Raw genomic sequence first — 18,205 nt, 5'->3', positions numbered from 1 at the left:
GCCATCAAAGTGGGACACTCTGCCTCCACTAATTAAAAGTGGGATAAGCTCAGCTGCCACTGGAGTTTTTTTTATTCAAATAACACTTGCCGTAGCATTATACATATATATTTACCGTATTTTCACGACTATAAGGTGCACATAAGTCTCAAATTTTCTCCAAAATAGACAGGGCGCCTTATAATCCAGTGCGCTTTATATATGGAGCAATACTAAAATTGTTATCACGATAAAATAAAATAAATCAGTCGATAGGACAACTACGGCAAGCAGCCCTCGACTCTACTAACTTTCCCAGTAGAAAAAGTACTGCGCAGTGACTGCTGGGATATATAGTTCTTTTGTCAACACACCCAGTATGACGGCGAGCACACTAATTTGGTGCTCACCGTCATTTCAGCTGGATTTACAAAAGAAATCTTGCCGCTAGATGTTGGCGTCAACAGAGCATTCAAAGCTAGACTGCGAACTATATATATATATATATATATATATATATATATATATATATATATATATATATATATATATATATATATATATAATATATGGATGAATATCGAACCGCAACATGAGATTATGGCTACGTGAGGCGTATGTCAAGCAACCGGATGGCTTTTTTCACTTTTGATTTGCGACCAAGTCACGAAAATGAAAGGATGACGTGTGTACATTGTAAAATGGCTAAATAAAGTACAACCGAACTCAGTTTTTCTTCCGTTGCCTTTTTAAAAACGTGTTTTTAGCGTGCATTTGGTGCATGTAGCACCAAATTAGTGTGTTCGCCGTCATCCTGGGTGTATTGACAAAAGAACTATATATCCCAGCAGTCACTGCTCACCGGAAATAGAGTCTGGGGCTGCTTCCCGTAGCCAGCGCTATTGCGGTCCGATATTCATCCATATATAATATATATATGCCATGCCTGGCTGCGTCTATAAAAACGGTGCGTCCTTTGTGTGTGTAAAATACAGAAATGGCACTCGTTACTGCAGCTAAAAATACGATGCGCCGTATAGTTGTGAAAATACGGTATTTATATATGTATTTTTTATATTCTCTCCAAACCCGTCTTTATAATTGTGTTCTTGTTCCCAAAAATGGTAAAAACATACAAAACAGTATTTGCAAAATGGAGTCAGCCATCCTTGACGGATTTCATGAGCAAACTGAGATTGTGACACCCAAATTTCATACATGTTCACTAATTGGCTACCATTGGGGGTGACGGATGTCCAATCCAACTAGCCCTTCCATTTCAAATGGATTGAATGCTCCGTCGTTGTCAGTGGCACTGAAACAAGAGAAAACGTTATCCAAATTTGACTCATTCAGATATGTGTTACCCGGATTTCATGTAACATAAAAAAAAATTACAGGTTACATGCAAGCTACACACAGCTATTTTGTCTCGCATGACATCAGATCAGTTTGGGGAAGAAAAAAAAAAATCAAACACGCATGGAACAAAATGATTTGGGTTACATGAAAAAAAAAACAGTATTTGCGAGAGATTTTGTGCAGAGTAAAACAAAAGTAAAAAAAAAGATCTTGGTATGTACACGACACAGATAGATGTTAGCATGTAGTGTATGTCGTCGTGGCCTGCCGTCATGCGCGTGATTACTTCAGTAAGGTTAGGGTTATATTGGTAGCGTTGAAACATTTACAAATAAAACGAATAGCATGTGAAATTCAAAATTAAATTTCATGGAACAGATTATGTAATGCCATCGCATTTGCATGTAACCCAGTTGAGATGCTTCCAGAATTCAATGTAAGCCCCAAATGCACATGAAAAAAAAATACCATCATTCTTTTTACATGGGACTATTTGACACTTTTGCAGAATACGTGTTACCCAGATTGCATGCAACCCAGAGTAAATTTAACCCGGATTAATAGTGATTTGAAGACAAATTATAGATCACCAGATTCAATTAAACATTCATAGATCATGTAATCTGTAAATTTAGACCACCTGACATAATTGCTACTCAGAATAAAATGACATGGATAACATTGAACAGATTGGTAGTCAGATTATATATATTACCCATATTCCACGGATCGCGTACAGGTTACCTAAAGCACATGTAAACTGCAAAACAAGAAATCCATCATTTTCTTCCAATTAAATTGGTTGAAAATGTACCCAGATTGTTAGGAAAGGATATTAAATGCATGTAGTTTTTTCTATTACCCAGATCCCATGTAAACGGTAAAATAAAGAATGCACATGTACACACTACTCTTATTAAAAATGACATGTAACTGGGATTAGGTGCAAACCATATTACAAAACATTAAAAGTGATTGCACCTCATCTTTCCATGCAAAGATCCTCATCCTAGACACAAAGCTGCTTGCTACAGAGTAGACGCTACACCGCTTCCGAGTCGCCATTGATACGAGTGAGTGTGGTTGTAAGGCATTGGACAGTTAAGGGGCGGGAGCGGAGGGGTCGTCGTCTTTGACAGGGTTTCCGACTGGCCGTGACATGTAGAAAATATAAGCAAATCATAAGTGACAAAAAAAAAGACCATGAAGAAAAAGTACCTACTTTGGCAGGAAAAAAACATTTTATATATATTTTTTTACGAGAGTCTTTGACAGTATTTGAGTGTTCATCAAAGGCCTCTTTGTTTGTTGCCGCCGTTGCTCTCGGGGTCATCGAGTCTTTGGCTTCCTTTATGTGCCCGTCTCTTTTTTTGTTTCGTTCAGTGTGGTAAGATTACAGCACTGTGCAAACTAAACATAACAAACTAACCGAAACGACAGTTGGCCTTTTTTTTCCCCCCCTCTCTTTGTTTGTGATAAAAAGGAGCCATTTATTTTCTCCGGAATGATTTCTCAGGCGATTTCTTTTATTCTGCGCATGTAGTCGTGCAGTTCCTCGGGGTCTTGGAAACCCATGTCCTGACACACCCACTGGATCTCCTCCTCGTCGGCGACGGGGATGGAGTTGTATGGCATGTCCTCGGTGGGCAGAGTGGTAAAGGTGGTGAACTTGACCCGCTTGCGCTTGGACGTCGGCGAGCTGGCTTCCTCGCCGCTCTCCTTGGCTGAGCCCCCGGAGCTTCCGTCCCCCCGGCCGTGGACCTGGCTCTGGACGCTGGTCTGCGAGCTCCCGCTGCTGTGGTGGTCCCCGTGGCAGCAAGTCTGGACGCCGTCCAGGGGATTGCCGGGACTGTCCACCTGTTGCGGGCACAGGTCACACTGGGCTCTCAGAGGCTGGCCATTTCCCAGGAAGACCCAGTGGTGCGAGTGGTCCATGTTAACCTGGCCCTCGGGTGGGATGCGCTTGTGACGGTACTTGAGCACAAAGACGATACAGTTGATAAGGAAAACCAGGATGGCTAGACAGAAGACCCCTAGGAGGGCGTACATGCCGATCTCCAGGTCGGTCATGTTGCGGGGCGAGTGTACAAACTCGTCTTCCTCCTCATCCTCTTCCTCTTCGTCGTCCGTTTCCGTGGGTCGCTCCCGATTGCCCGCCGTGGGGAAGTTTGTGTAGTCGATGGGAACGCTGGCCGGTTGCTCGTTGGATGTTTCGTAAATTCTCCCGCCGGAGTCGGAATCTGCCTCCGGAACGGGGCGTCCGGTGACGGCCGGAGACTCGACCTCGCCCTCGGTGGTCACCTCTTCGTCCGAGTCGTCCTCCTCGGGGCCGAAGCGGACTCTGACGTAGACGGATGCCGAAGCGATGACGCTCTTGCGCTTGGTTTTCTGGCAGGCTTCGCCAATGGTCATCTCCACGCGTACCAGCTCCCCGGAGCCTTCGCCCTCCGCCAGCACCACGGGCCAACGTTGCTGGGGCTCCTGGGACACGGAGACCACCTTGTCATCCAATGTGGAAGCGTTGAAATTGTAGTCCCTGGGGTCAAAGTAGGAGAGCGTGGCGGCCGTGTTGTCGCTGAAGAGCATCCACACAGATAAACTGGCTTCCTGTAAAGAAAACAAAGGTGCTCGGATTAAACCGGTTCTGGTGGAAGACCTGTTCTGAACAGGTTACCTTTGAGTTAACCTGTTTTCTTTATTTTTTCATTGTGACCTTTGGTGAGGATCAAAATATCTAAATAAGCTCCAGAAACGTGTTTTCAAATGTCAGCGTCAGTATAGTGCTGGGCTCTAGACCAATACAGAAAGCACTGCCACCAAGTCACGTTCAAGTTTTTTGGGATTAGAGTCCAAGCCTAGACCAAAACCTTCGAAACATAGCCTTGAACCAAGACCCGTTCTCAAGTGCTCCACACCACCGGAAAATTATTTTACGACAACCCGTTTCCAGATCAACCAAATTATGATTCATGGAGGCCGATGTAAGCTTGGACCTTGAAACAGACGGCTCAAACCAAGAAGGCTTGTTACAATATTTAATGAACCCTAAAACACATCCAAACACCAAGAGGAAGAAACAGACACTGAGGGTAATTAAGGTGATGGGTGGAGAAGGGGACGGGTCCAAAACAAAGCGAGTGACTCAATATCTACACAAGGCAGAAGATCAAAATAAGAAATGCAACAAGCAAAATGTAAAAATTAGACTGCTGGCAGCAGGTACGAGAATACATGCATCAGGACACACCCATTTTTTCCCCAGATATTCCGATTGTGACATCAAAAGAAGAATTGAGAATCATGCCTAGCTTTCTAGTGGTGCGCTAGCTAATACATATTGATAGAACGGTAACCATCAAGATAATACATAGCCTATGGATAACATGCAGAAAACTCTACGGTTCATTTTCAGTGTGACATCGTGTTGGAATATTTTTTCCTGGGTGGGTTGAAGGCAGTTGAGAAAGGAAGACTAATTAGAATCTACTTTATTGTCTGAATTATTAAACCTTTTTGTCACTCTCTGGCGGATTTGAATCTAAAATATGGTCTTCTATGATTTAAAAGTCAACTGTTACATAGCACCTATGTAATGAAACCTCTGTAAAGCAAACAGCCAGACTAGAAGCAGAATGTGACAAACCAAATCCATATTGGCAGCTATTTTGACCCACAAAATATTGGGATTTATGATTATGCCTGTATCGCAGCTATCAAATGAAAGAAAATACAATTCCTGAGAAAAAAATGTTTTATTCTCATTCCGTTTTTTTACGTTTTATTTTGTATTTTTATTGGAAAAAGAAAAAGCTGAGAACACATACAGTTGGCTTTTTTGGCGTCTCTGTCAAAACACCCCATGTGGAGGTGGTCTCGCACCCCAGGCTGCGCTCTGATGTCACTCTGCATTTTCGATTCTAAGCTTCCACGTCGGAAGCTGTCTTGGATCTCGCCTGCCGTGTGAAGGCAAGCGAGGTAACTTGGGGTTCAAACGGGGTGCGTGAAGTAACAGATTCTCGGTGACGAGATTTTGTCAGGTTCGAGAAATCCTCCAGTCAAACGCATTCAATGACATGAATAAACACCTTAGTGAAATAAAGGAGAACTAAATGCGCAACGGTATAACAGCTGCATGTCATCGGGATAAGCAAAATGGTGGCGCAAATGTTGATAAACCACTTCCACTCTTTCCAGGTGTTACAAAGACCGTGGGGAAATTTTTGCGCCCAATCAAATAGGCTTTAAATAGCTGCCGGAATCCTTTGGGAGGACCCAGTCACCGACTTTCATTGCCTCGCCATCCGTGGCCTCGGGGAGCACTTAAAACAATACATAGCAATAATTACATTTCAAGGTGGCCAACAGGCGGAAAGCATGAAAAATGGGAATTAAATACCTGCCAGTATGTGTGTGTCTGTGTGTGTGTGTGTGTGTGTGTTTGCATACATGCCAATGGGTTGTTTCATTTCAAACACGTGGCTTGGAGGTGATAAATGGCTGCCAATTACCTCTGCAGCCTCGTGAGGAATAAACTATTTATAATTTATATGTATACACATCTTCATTCCAATTCTATTCTCATCAAGTGCCATTTTGAAATTGTATAACAGCTTGATACTAATGAACTAACAAAATATTTTCTCATAATGTTGGGACTTTTTTCTCATGAAATTCAATATGTATATGTTATAATATGTCAATCTTTGTGATAAAATAACGATTCTCATCATATTTCAGCATTAGTCTAGTAAAAATATTTCTTTTAGAATCATAACTATAATATATCCTGCATATCTTTCCCTTTTCATTAAATTGACATTTTCTTCCTATATTTCAATGTTACATTAAAATGATTAAATGAATATGCAACATAAAAAATCTAAACCATAAAAGAAACTTGATATTTATATGTTACACTTATTCAATTTTTGATGATGGAATGCTTTTTAAATGTTGTTATTGTAAAAAATATCACATTTAATGTTAGGATTTACTTGTAACTTTATATCTCCATATTAGATTCTTTTTGAGAGGGGCAAATCTATTTGTATAGAGTATATATTCCTTCTTATTTTTCTATTAACTTCAGGAAAATGACTCTTCGCCTAACTTCACTATTCAATTCCAATGCAATATATTTTCATTTTCCAAAAGCTTTGATTACATTACATGAAAGGAAAAAAAAAAAAATCAAGACTTTATTTTTCTCCTCATCATTTCTTATTTCAAAAACATATTCCCCACATGACAGAAAAAATATTCTAGCCACGTTATTTTTAAAGACGGCACGAATTCATCACACCGCGATGTGTGCGTTGGCGTACCTGCTTGGGAGCGCCGAGCGTCTGGAGGCCGGTCGCCTTGGCGACCGTGGTGTGGCTGTTGCCGGGGCTGGGCTGCAGCGACAGGCTCAAGCCTGAAATGGCGTGGACGCGCAGCTGGCTGATGGAGACTTTGTCGTCGGTAACGGAGAAAGCCGCCTGGCCCAGCGTCGCATCCACCGCCAGAGGGGAGTCCACCTGCGGGGACGGAGACGCACACTTAACTCAATTTACAAAGCACTTTGGTTCATATCATGGGAAGAAAAAATGACAACCCTGTCAATTCTGTCCTGTTGACAAAAAAAATCTTACTTTCTAACTTTCAGTTTTTATTTTTTAGAACATTATAACTTTAGTCTTGGATCTTTTTAGGATGTGGGAGGAAGGCAGAGTACCCTAAGAAAACCCATGCAAGCCCAGGGAGAACGTGCAAACTACACAGTGAGGATGGACCTGGGATTGAACCCAGAACTTTAAGGGCACACGCTAACCACACGTCCGCTGGGTCGCCTCTTATTAAAACATTTGATCGAAATATTACAACTTTATTCTTATTGTCATATTTAGAAATATTTCTGCAAAAAATATCACCCAAATCGCATGGTAAAAAGATTTTTGGAATATTTTTTTTCTTGTGTTGCTTCAATTGGATAAAAAAATGTTTTGCATTTTATAACTTTCTCAGAAAATTATTTTTTTCTTGTTTTTTTTAAAAACACATTTCTTGATAAATTTCCAACTTTATTCCCATGAATAAAAGTTCCTGTAATGTGATTAATTCCCTTAAAAAGAATAAAACAGCAATGTTAAAACTTGTTTATTTTTCAACGAGTTTTCTTTTGCGTGATATTCAACATGGATTATAATCGAAACAAAACTTTTTTGGGGGCTCTAATAAATGACAACACTGGACTTTATTCCTCTTTAGTTGGTGTCGATGGCTCAGATGAAAGGAAATGTATTTCTTCCCATTTTTTATACAGCAGTTTGTACCAATATAGATTTTTTTCCTTTCAATGCATGCTCTATAATTTCTCATAGCCAAGAAAGATGATATATATATCCAAATTTCGATACCACACAAACCGCCGTTTAGAAGCACCCCCTCCATTTTTTTTGCGCATGAATCGATTGGTTCTCTCTGTCAACCCCTGAAGGTTTTCACCTCTGTTAGCCTTCATCTCAAACTTTCCTTCCTGTAAGGCCTCAGCAGCCACTGAATTTGTGGCCCATGAATCCATCACCACAACATGCATATGCAATTGAGGCGCGATGGGGCGGCTCAAGTCGCCTTCCAAGACGTTATTTACGATGATGATGCATGAACGTCGAGGAGCTGGCAAAGCATATTAAAGCACGGACGGGCAAAATGACAAATTAAAATGTTAATGTAGCATTTCGCTTCTACACGCGCCACGACACCATAGTGCAAAACTAAAGGAAAGAACGATTTTAGATACTCTACTTTTATGGTTGGAAACATTTTTCAAGTTTCTTGACTTATTGTTTGAAGATAAAGTTGTCAATATCAGTTCAAATTTACTTTACCCACCAAGCAATAATATATATATATATACACATATATATATATATACACACACACACACACACACACACACACACACACACACACACACACACACACACACACACACACACACACACACACACACACACACACACACACACACACACACACACACACACACACACACATATATATATATATATAGAGCAATTCGAGATACGAGTAAAATTTCAGGCAAATATTTATCTTGATATACTACATGACAAATTTTGATATACGAGCAGACAGCGGACGCAAGATGCTTCCCATAAGAACATCATGGGCACTGTCTCTCTCCCCGCAACTCCCTCGTGTAATGTCTCTGGTCGCAACTCCCTCTTTGTAATGTCTCTGCGAGCACTGGGCGGAGCATTGCATTTTTAGTGTTTTTTCTTCTTCCCCTTAGTCAGTAAGAGCGAATGGCGTATATGCTACTTCTCATTGGCAAGTGGTCGTGCGTTATTCTATTGTGAGGACATTTGTGTGCATAATTTTTGGAATATTTTGAAGGAAATACAAAAGCAAACTACCCTCGATAGGTTGCATCTGAAACTCAGGGTGGAGGCGGGGCAAAAGGAGCCAACCCGGGAGAAGAAAGGTATCAAAATGTCAAACAAAATTAGAATTAAGGCTAGTGTTAGGTTCGATTAAACTTATTTTTGAGTGTCTGCATCGTAATCCAAGTTCATTTAAATTTCTCGAGGTACCACTGTATACACAATTTAAACGTTAATATGTTCTGTCAAACTATATAAATATGTTTAATATGTTCACTAAGTTGATGCTAAAAAAATAGGTGAAATTCCATATACAGTATTATGAAAAATAGTATTGATGTTTGACTAAACCCTTCAACTCAATGGCTACCATTTACAGTAAAAAAACGACAAATCAAATCCATTTCAACTGCAAGGACTGGGAATAAATCATCTATTTTCAGTAACATTGATGATGAGGATGCTGTACTGTTCTTTAAAAGAAGGCTGAATTTTATCACTTGTTGGCTGCCCTTGACGAAGATTCCTTTTGACTTGGAAGAAATAAGACAGCCTTCAATACCAGTTTCAAAAATCAATCATTACAAAAAGTCATTTAGGTTTGAATCCGCTATTTTAGGGCCAATTACAAGATTTGAAAGATAGGAAATTCATGACAGTTTGCTCCCTTTCTTCAATTTTCCTTCCAATAGAGAACCACCACAGGGTTTTCGACTGGTCTCCGGGCTGTTGTTAGCACGCCAATCCAATAATCGCATACGGCGTGAACACGCACGCCATTGATCCCTCAACGTGGGTGAGCTGCATCTGCCTGCAGATTCCACAGAGCCTTGGGAAGATTGCAAATGATCAATTACTCGTTTAGGATGAGGAATGGGTGCCTTGTATCTTTCCTGCCCGTTTCTGGCGCCCATCCATCAGGCGGGCGCATTCGCCCCTGACGCCATTAAAGCGCCATTCGTCACCCTCATCCCAACTTTAGCTTAACTTTCCCTGCCCGCCAAAAAGAGCGTCCGCGCGTCTGTAAATCAGCTCGGCGGCGATCGTAACCGGTGACGCCCGCTTTACGGAGGAACCTCGACCCTGTCTCATTGACGGCTGTTTTAACCTTGAGGTTAATAGCGTGAAAGGCTCGCAATGGTCATTCGTCCTCACAAAACAGCCGTCAATCAATTTGACGACATTGCCTGTTTTGGGAAAAAAAAACATTGTCTAACCTTTAAGACGGTGGATCCTTGCTCCAGGCCCACCAGAACCGTCCTGTCCACCAGCTCGGCCACCCGCGGATCGGCCACCTTGAGCGAGTCCTGGACCAGGTCGGTGACATCCACCCGCCAGTCGGGCCCCAGCATGGTGATGACTTGGTCGGTGCCTTCGCTGGACGTGGTGTGGAACTGCGTCAGCACTTTGACCAGCGCCCGCTGGTACTGCAGCGTGCAGCCACGGCTCACACGCCGGTCGTCCTCGTCGTCGTCCGCCTCGCTGTCCCTTGCGCTCCTTTGATAGGATTTCAAAATGAAAATATATTATTGGAAACAATAATATATTCTGTATAGTCTTATATAGTCTGTCAAACTATATAAAGTGGTACCTCGACCTACGATCAGCTCTACCTACGACATGCTCGAGGTACGATGAAAATTTCGATCGAATAATTCGCCCTAGATACGATCAAAATTTCGAGATGCGACCAAGCCAGGTGGCCATGACATGAGAGGCTGTTTATCATTGTAGCGCACTGTCTTTTTTGCCGCATCTCTTTCGTGTATAACAGATATCTATGAGCACTGAACGATTTATTCAGACGAGTTTCTCCTACGCATCGACCAGGAAACACGGGCAAAAAGAGGGCTTTCTGGGTAATGAAGTATACTCGTGCACACAACACCGATAGCCAATGGCCCCCTTTCTCAGAATAAAACTTCATTACCCACAATCAATACGTGGGTAGGCTGTTATTCCTTCCTTAGCCTGTTAGCTCCCGCGATCGCTCATTCAAGACTACTTCTCGTTGGCAAGTGGTCCCGCGTTATCCTATTGTGAGGACATTTGTGTGCATCATTTTCGGAATATTTTGAAGGCAATACAACAGCAAACAGCCCATCGATAGCGAACATGAGGGTGGAGGCGTGGCAAACCGCTAACCCACCCAGAACGAAGGTAAAAAAAATTAAAACAAAATTACAATTCAATTTTGTGTAAAGTTACATTAAACGTATGTTTGAGAGTGTCTGTATTTATTAATCCAAGTTAATTTAAATTTGTTTGTTCCGTTACGAGTGCGTTGTCGTGGAAAGTCCCCCCGAAACCCCAACCCGCCCCCTTTGTGCGTCTCTCTCTCCCATCGGCGAAATCCGCCCAATTTTAGTTATATTAAACACATTTTATTACTATTAAACCACTAGTTATGTGTTACTTTGTTAATAGATGGCGAATTAGAATAAATAAAACATTTTCCAATCCAATATCCTGTTTTTGGTGTTTTTTCCAGAGGGTTGGAACAAATTAATTTGTTTTTAGATCATTTCAATGGGAAACGTTCGCTCGAGTTACGAAAAGCTCAACATACGATCTCAGTCTCGGAACGGATTAAGATCGTATGTCGAGGTACCACTGTAAATTGCGTCTCCCCGGCCTTAAGTGGGTTTTCTCCGAGTATTCCAGTTTCCTCCCACATTCTAAAACATGCATGTTAGGCTGGTTAAAGACTACATTGGACCTAAGTATGAATGTGGGCGTGAATGGTTGTCCGTCTTCTTGTGCCCTGCGAATTGCTGACAACCAATTCAGGGTGTCCCCCGCCTGGTGTCTATAGTTGACTGGGATAGGCTCCAGCACCCCCTGCTACCTTTGTGAGGGTAAGCGGTTTGAAAAATGAATGAATGAAACAAAAAATACATTGTTAGCCAGTGCTTAAGGAAGACCAAAAAGGAGAGAATGAAAAAAAAGATGAATATTAAATGTGTCATTAATTAATTAAAGTGGGGATTAAATGAATCAAAGTGCCTTTGTGTCAGTAATTAGCTTATTAATTAGCTTATATCAAAATTCATGAAGTGTTTCCATGAAATAATTAAATAGGAAAATGATTCTGTATGGTTTTAAATTAAAAAAATGAGCTGGTATTTTAATTAATTAATGACACATTTGAGTAGTATTTATTTAAAGATGTATTTTGGTATTTCATTCGGTCCCATTTGTTGCTCCAAAGGGGCTATTTAAATTTAAAAAAATAAATAAAACACGATTAAAACAAATACACAAAAATAGAAAGGTGCATTACTGCAGATATTGTCTTTTTGCAAAATGAAACTTAGAAATAAAAATGACTAGAGAGTGAACCGTCAAATCCCGAATGAGTCATTGTGTTTCCTTCTGCGTCTCTTTTTTTAATCTTGTCAAAGCAGCGCTGGAACATAAATACTTCTAATTGGACCTGTTCTCCGAATTAATGATTCCGCCGTGTCGCATGAATGTCGAGGAGGAGGAAGTGGCAGCGTGTCAAGTTCTGCCGTGAGAACTTACACGACCCGGGTTCCAAATTTGGGGCTCGGCCAAACACACCTAGTGGCATACAAACGCAATTGCTGTCATTGACGGCGATAGACGTCCAATCCAATTCAACTGGAAGCGCCAGGCAGCGATCGCCGTCAATTGTAGCCAATTAATTAACAGTAAAACTGAAGAAACTATGGCATAAAATTACCAGTGAAATTATCAGTAGCTATGGAATTTAGTAAAAAATGAGGAATAATTTTGATGATTTGGTTCTATTCGACACAAAATTCTCTAATTGTGAATTCTCATCTCATCTCATTTTCTGAACCGCTTTATCCTCACTGCATGACTCCAAAAAATTCATTCATTCACTTTCTGAACCGCTGATCCTTGCAAGGGTCGCAGGGGGTGCTGGAGCCTATCCCAGCTGACTTTGGGCCAGAGGGGGGGGACAAACCCTGAAGTGGTGGCCAGCCAATCGCAGGGCACGAGGAGACAAACAACCATTCAGGCTCACACTCATACCTTGGGGCAATTTAGAGTGTCCTATCAGCTTATCGTGCATGACTTTTGAATGTGGGAGGAAACCAGAGTACCCGGAAAAAACCCACGCAGGCCTGGGGGGAACATGCAAACTCCACACAGGTAGACAGACCTGGATTTGAACCCAGGTCCCCCACTATGAGGCCGACGCGCTAACCACTCAGCCGCCTGGCTGTCCTAATTGTGAATTTATATTCATAAAAGTTTACTAAAAAAATGTACAAAATAGTATGCAAGGTCAAGGATGACAACAAAAAATGATCCAAAGTTGTGTAGCATAAATCAAACATGGTCCTCAAATTTATCTGTAAAGCTATGAAAATTAGAAAAAAATTCAAGTCAATGAAAAAAAACTGTGCCATAAAGTGGTAAAGTGTTGACATTATAAGTGGTTATGAAAATCCATGAAAAAATGTACAAAAAGGTGTATTGTAACACATTTAATAGGAAAAGTATGGAATACTTTGAAGTACTAAAGTTAGTGATGAAATCTTAAGAGGCAGAGGAGGAGGAAGCGCGTAAAATAACACTGTGCCATCTCATATTGCAGAATTGGCATCTTATCGTTTATTCCCTGCTGAAAGATTTTGGGGGGCTTCACATCATCAAGGTGCGACGAGTGCTGAGAGTGTCATCGTCGTTAGGATGACAAATTGGAAACAGAGCGCAGCCCCTTAAGAACAGATGACGCTCAGCTCAGCATTTGGCAGTGAAAGTTAGGGCAGCTTTTTAACAAATCGGACAGCGAGTGGCACACTCTGATTTTATTTAACCGACTTCCTCAATCGTGGTTTTTCTATTAAATTCCGCCATGATTGCTGATGTTATCAGATTTCCGATTTGTATAAATTTCAACTCAACAGCATAATCATTGACTTTATGTCATACCATTCGGTAAGGTTTTCTACCAAATAATTACCATTTATGGTATCAGTGACCTTATAGCATAGTGGTACAATTTCCTATTAAATTTTCCATCAGCATTAATGATGCTATAAATGACTTAAAATAAATAAATAAAGGTTCTTTGAAATAAATACATTAGACCTACAGTAAGTACTTATAATGTGATTATAAGTGGCAGTTTGAAAAACAACTTAAATAGTAGGAATTATTATATATTTATCTTTATAAAATTATTATCATGATTGCATTTTAATATATTAATTCATTTTCTGAACCGCTTATCCTCACAAGGGTTGTGGGGGGTGCTTGAGCTTATCCTAGCTGACAGGAGACACCCTGAATCGGTGGCCAGCCAATAGCAGGACACAAGGAGACAAAGGACAACCATTCACGCACACACCCATACCTAAGGGGGAATTTAGAGTGTCAACTAGCCAACATTGCATGTTTTGGGGATGTGGGAGGGAACCAAAGTACCCGGAGAAAATCCACGCAAGCCCAGGGCGGACATACAAACTCCACACAGGAAGGTCTGGACCTGGGATCAAACCCTTAATCTCAGAACTGTGAGGCCGATGTGCAAACCCGTTCACCCACTGCCTAATTTGAATATATTTCATTTCTAAATTGAGAAAAAGGTAAACAAAATCTTGTTTAAATTAAATTGAATGAATACAAACAGAAATAAACATTGGTTACAACCCCAATAATACTTGATTTCTCATTTCAAGAGTTACTATGAATGCTCGCTTTGCCCCTCCCAGTCAAACTGGAATGGACATCTAGCCCTGTCAATGGTAGCCAATGGGTTAAAGGGGTTGCCTGTACGGCAAGGGTGTCAGACTCTTTAACGTCAACGATTAAAAGCCCTGAATATTCAGTTTTTTATAGATCTAAAACAATGTTTATTTGAGCATTTTTATATATTTTTAGATTTTACAAAATTATTTTTGAACTAAAAACAGAAAAAAAATATTAAAAAATTATAACTATTGATTTAAAAGGAAAGGAAAATAAATTTAATATACATCTATACTCTTCATTTTAATTTGATCCTAAAACAGAAAGTCGGGACTCATGATTTACTTTCCCAGGCCACACAAAATGATGTGGCGGGCCAGATTTGGCCCCCGGGCCGCCACTTAGACAAGTGCTGTACGGGCTAGGAAAAAAAAATCATAATTCTGAAATAAACTTTAAATTTCTTTCCAGCATTTCCAACTCAAATCTTAATCCACATCCATTTAATCCATTTACAGCGTGCGCCTGGCTGTCATCTGGGATTTGCGTAATGTCTCGTGCCAGTCAAACAAGAGCCCCAAGGCCACTGTACGCTCAGGTATAAGTGAGTTTAGCGGACCACTTGAGAGTCAACCCCTCCGAACGCGATAGAAGGGGGGAAAAAACGCAGACACGGAGGCGCTTCTTCTCTGACAGAGACAGAAAGCACTCAGGCTCCAGTTTAGTTTTAGTAAGGTTGATATTGTTCCTTGGCCAGATGAATACTGTCTCATCCGATTAAGCTCCCGTCTAGTCTGACTGACTATAGTGTAGTATAAACTGATTGGAAGAAAGAAGCCAACTCACCGCCACAAACAGCGATAAACGTCCAATCCAGTGAGATAATGATAAAATTACAGTACAAATTGTGTTTGGGGAGCTGCAATATTTCCTGTTTTTTCGTCTTTCTTGGTTAAATTTAAATTGTTATAAAGCATGTGTCAAAGTGGCGGTCCGGGGACCAAATCTGGCCCACCGCATCATTTCGTGTGGCCCGGAAAAGTAAATCATGAGTGCCGACTTTCTGTTTTAGGGTCAAATTAAAATGAAGAGTATAGATGTATATTAAATTTCCTGATTTCCCCCTTTTTAAATCAATAATTGTAATTTTTTAATCATTTTTTTCTGTGTTTTTAGTTCAAAAATCATTTTGTAAAATCTAAAAATATATTTAAAAAAAAAAGCTAAAATAAACATTGTTTTAGATCTATAAAAAACTGAATATTAAGGGCTTTTAATCCAGTTCTTTTAATCCATTTATAAAAAGTTTATCTAGTGTGCGCTACAATTTAGTGGCCAATAGTGGAACTTTATGGACAAAACCTCTTCAGTATTTTGGGGGGTTCATTTCAACTCCCCTTTCCTCCCAAATTTGTAAAAAAAAAATATCACAGTAAAATATTTAATTAAGGCTTAGCTTTTCATTCATTTGATGTTTTTTTTAAATTAACTTGTGAAAGCCAAGGACTGATAAAATTTCTTTGAGTAATATTCTCAATCTTGGAATAAAATACAGATGTATCCCCTTTATAGAATATTTTTTCTTTTAAAATGATTAGTTTGTTTATATTACAGCAGTTATAGTAAGATTCCTATTCTTTCTATTGAATTTCTTCTCATATGATTCCTTTTTTCAAATACACTTATTTATGAGGCATAACAAGCAAACTAAATTTTCCTAAACAAAATGACAATTTTTGCCATACTTTATCATAAATAGAATTTTATGGTGTATATCATATTTTCTAAATTTACAGTGGCTTTTTTCTATTAATACAACTAACAGGGGTAAAGCTATAACCAATGTTTTCAATATGGTGCTTACCAATCTCGGGTATTATGAATTATTCTGAAAGGCACTCTGCGACCATAAATGGCGGTTGACTGACTGAATGGACAAGTTAAAACATAAAAAAAAGAGATTGGAGCCTTTGCAATATGTTTTGTAGGCACCCAGGGTCATTTGAACTCCCCCCCGTCCCTCAGCCAGCTCCTTAAACGTGGCGTTTGCATTCAGCGCGTGTTGAAGTGCTTTGCGTGGTGGATGATGTACTCCGGCGGCGAGGACGGCAGCCAAGCGCGGCGCCGTTAAGTATCCCCTAAATGAAGTGTTACGGGCTCGTTTGTCGTCAGGACGGCCGTTAGTCATCGGAGGACGGGTTGTTTGACTTCTATACGCGTCAAAGGCGTTGAATGAGTTTCAATCTCCTATTGGCTGCTCTTTGTTTTTTAACTTATTAACTGCCATTGAGAAAGATATACACTCAATCCATTTTAAATCTTGTTGTTTATCTTTCAAGTCCCTTATCCTCCCGAAGGGTTGCCAGGGGTGCTGGAGCCAATGGCAGCTAACTTTAGGTCAGCCTTATTGCCAGCCAATGCCATGTCACAAGCATTTACGTTTACATTGATACGCAGATACAATTTTTGTTACCAATATGTCAAGCATGCATTATTTAGCAACATGGGGGTAAACCAGAGTACCTGGAAAAAACCCACACAGATCCAAGCCTTAACTAATTGGCTGTTGATAAAAACTACAGATGAAACTAAACTATGACCTCCAGGCCAAGTTCTCTGGTCAGTTTTTATTGGCCCACAGAAAATGATGCAAATATCATTGGATATGGCCCACACAAGAAGCTTAAATATGGCTGGTGCCAAACTTCCAGTCAAAATGAAGTGTATGTCTATCAATGGCAGTCAATGACGTAACACTTAAAAAACATTTTAAACCTGATTTGATCTTGTATTTAACAAATAAATAATTTTAAGATGGTCCTCCTTTAATATTTTTTAAGCTACCCTCAGTGAACAACGGTTCAATTCACAGTATTAAAAGAAATACATCATCGTCAGTGGCACTGAAAGAATTAATTGGATGTCAATCGCTCTCTATGGCCGTCAATAAATTACAACCCAAGCGACTTAATTTGTCCTGTGTTTCAAGTAAGTCTTTGCAAGATCAACAAAGCAACATATCTTGCCTTCAATTGCGCAAGCTAGCATAAAGGAATTCATCTTCACCCATTGATGTGAAAAAAACAACAACCCACAAGCGCACTCAAGTTAAATGACTGCCATTGAGAGAGAGAAAAAAAGTCCTCAACACATTTGATATTGAGAAAAGCTCTCATCATCCCCGCCGAGGTGTGGAAAAACCCTTCTTTGTTCTGAGAAGCCTCGGGTAGTCGTCCTCACGACGCTAATGAAGACTCCATCTCGGCCACGGTGACTAACCGGGTTAGGTATGGGGAGATCCCGGGTGTGCCGCCACGACAAACCTGATGAAATTGCACCTGAGAGCATCGTTTGGCAAAGCTACAGCTCTGTGCCATGTTTCGTCTAATTGGAACAAAACAAGACCAACAAAGACCCTTTCAAGGGTTTCTCACTAACAAGGCCAATGCTCTTTCAATAATCAGTGCCAATGAATTCAAGTTCAGGGGCAAATGTCCTTTGAAGGTAGTCAGATACTGTAAAGCAGTGTCCAAACTTTTATATTTTCGGAAGGCGGCTTTCAGAAAAATCGAAAGTCGCCAGGGCAGACTCCAGATCCTTCTGCTTTCATTTGGTAAACAGTGGATTGGAATCAGGTAAAGAAAGACTGGGTTTTTAAAATGTATTGATTGGTTAGTGTTACCATATTTTCTCGCGTATAAGCCGTACCCTTAAAATTGCCTTAAAATCGTTGAATTTTACAATTTCTCTCGTATAAGAGGCCCCCTGATTCACAATTTTCACCTCCATAT

At 40.4% G+C, this 18,205-nt stretch overlaps 1 protein-coding gene across 3 annotated transcripts in view; it reads right to left on the bottom strand.

Moving 5' to 3' along the window:
• Positions 1–1,021: 1,021 nt before the first annotated feature.
• The window catches only part of tmem132e (transmembrane protein 132E), a 198,056-nt gene continuing 180,872 nt past the window's right edge, over positions 1,022–18,205 (bottom strand). For all 3 annotated transcript variants that reach the window (XM_077592688.1, XM_077592689.1, XM_077592687.1), the window contains 3 exons: positions 9,944–10,223; positions 6,666–6,860; positions 1,022–3,948 (listed from right to left, as the gene is read on the bottom strand). In XM_077592688.1, coding sequence (XP_077448814.1) covers positions 2,854–3,948; positions 6,666–6,860; positions 9,944–10,223 — 1,570 coding nt within the window. In that variant the 3' untranslated portion in view covers positions 1,022–2,853. The remainder of the gene's footprint in view (positions 3,949–6,665; positions 6,861–9,943; positions 10,224–18,205) is intronic.

Source organism: Stigmatopora argus, chromosome 22 (genome assembly GCF_051989625.1).
Source record: "Stigmatopora argus isolate UIUO_Sarg chromosome 22, RoL_Sarg_1.0, whole genome shotgun sequence".
Lineage (NCBI taxonomy): Eukaryota > Metazoa > Chordata > Actinopteri > Syngnathiformes > Syngnathidae > Stigmatopora > Stigmatopora argus.
This window is presented reverse-complemented; position numbering and strand designations above follow the sequence as displayed.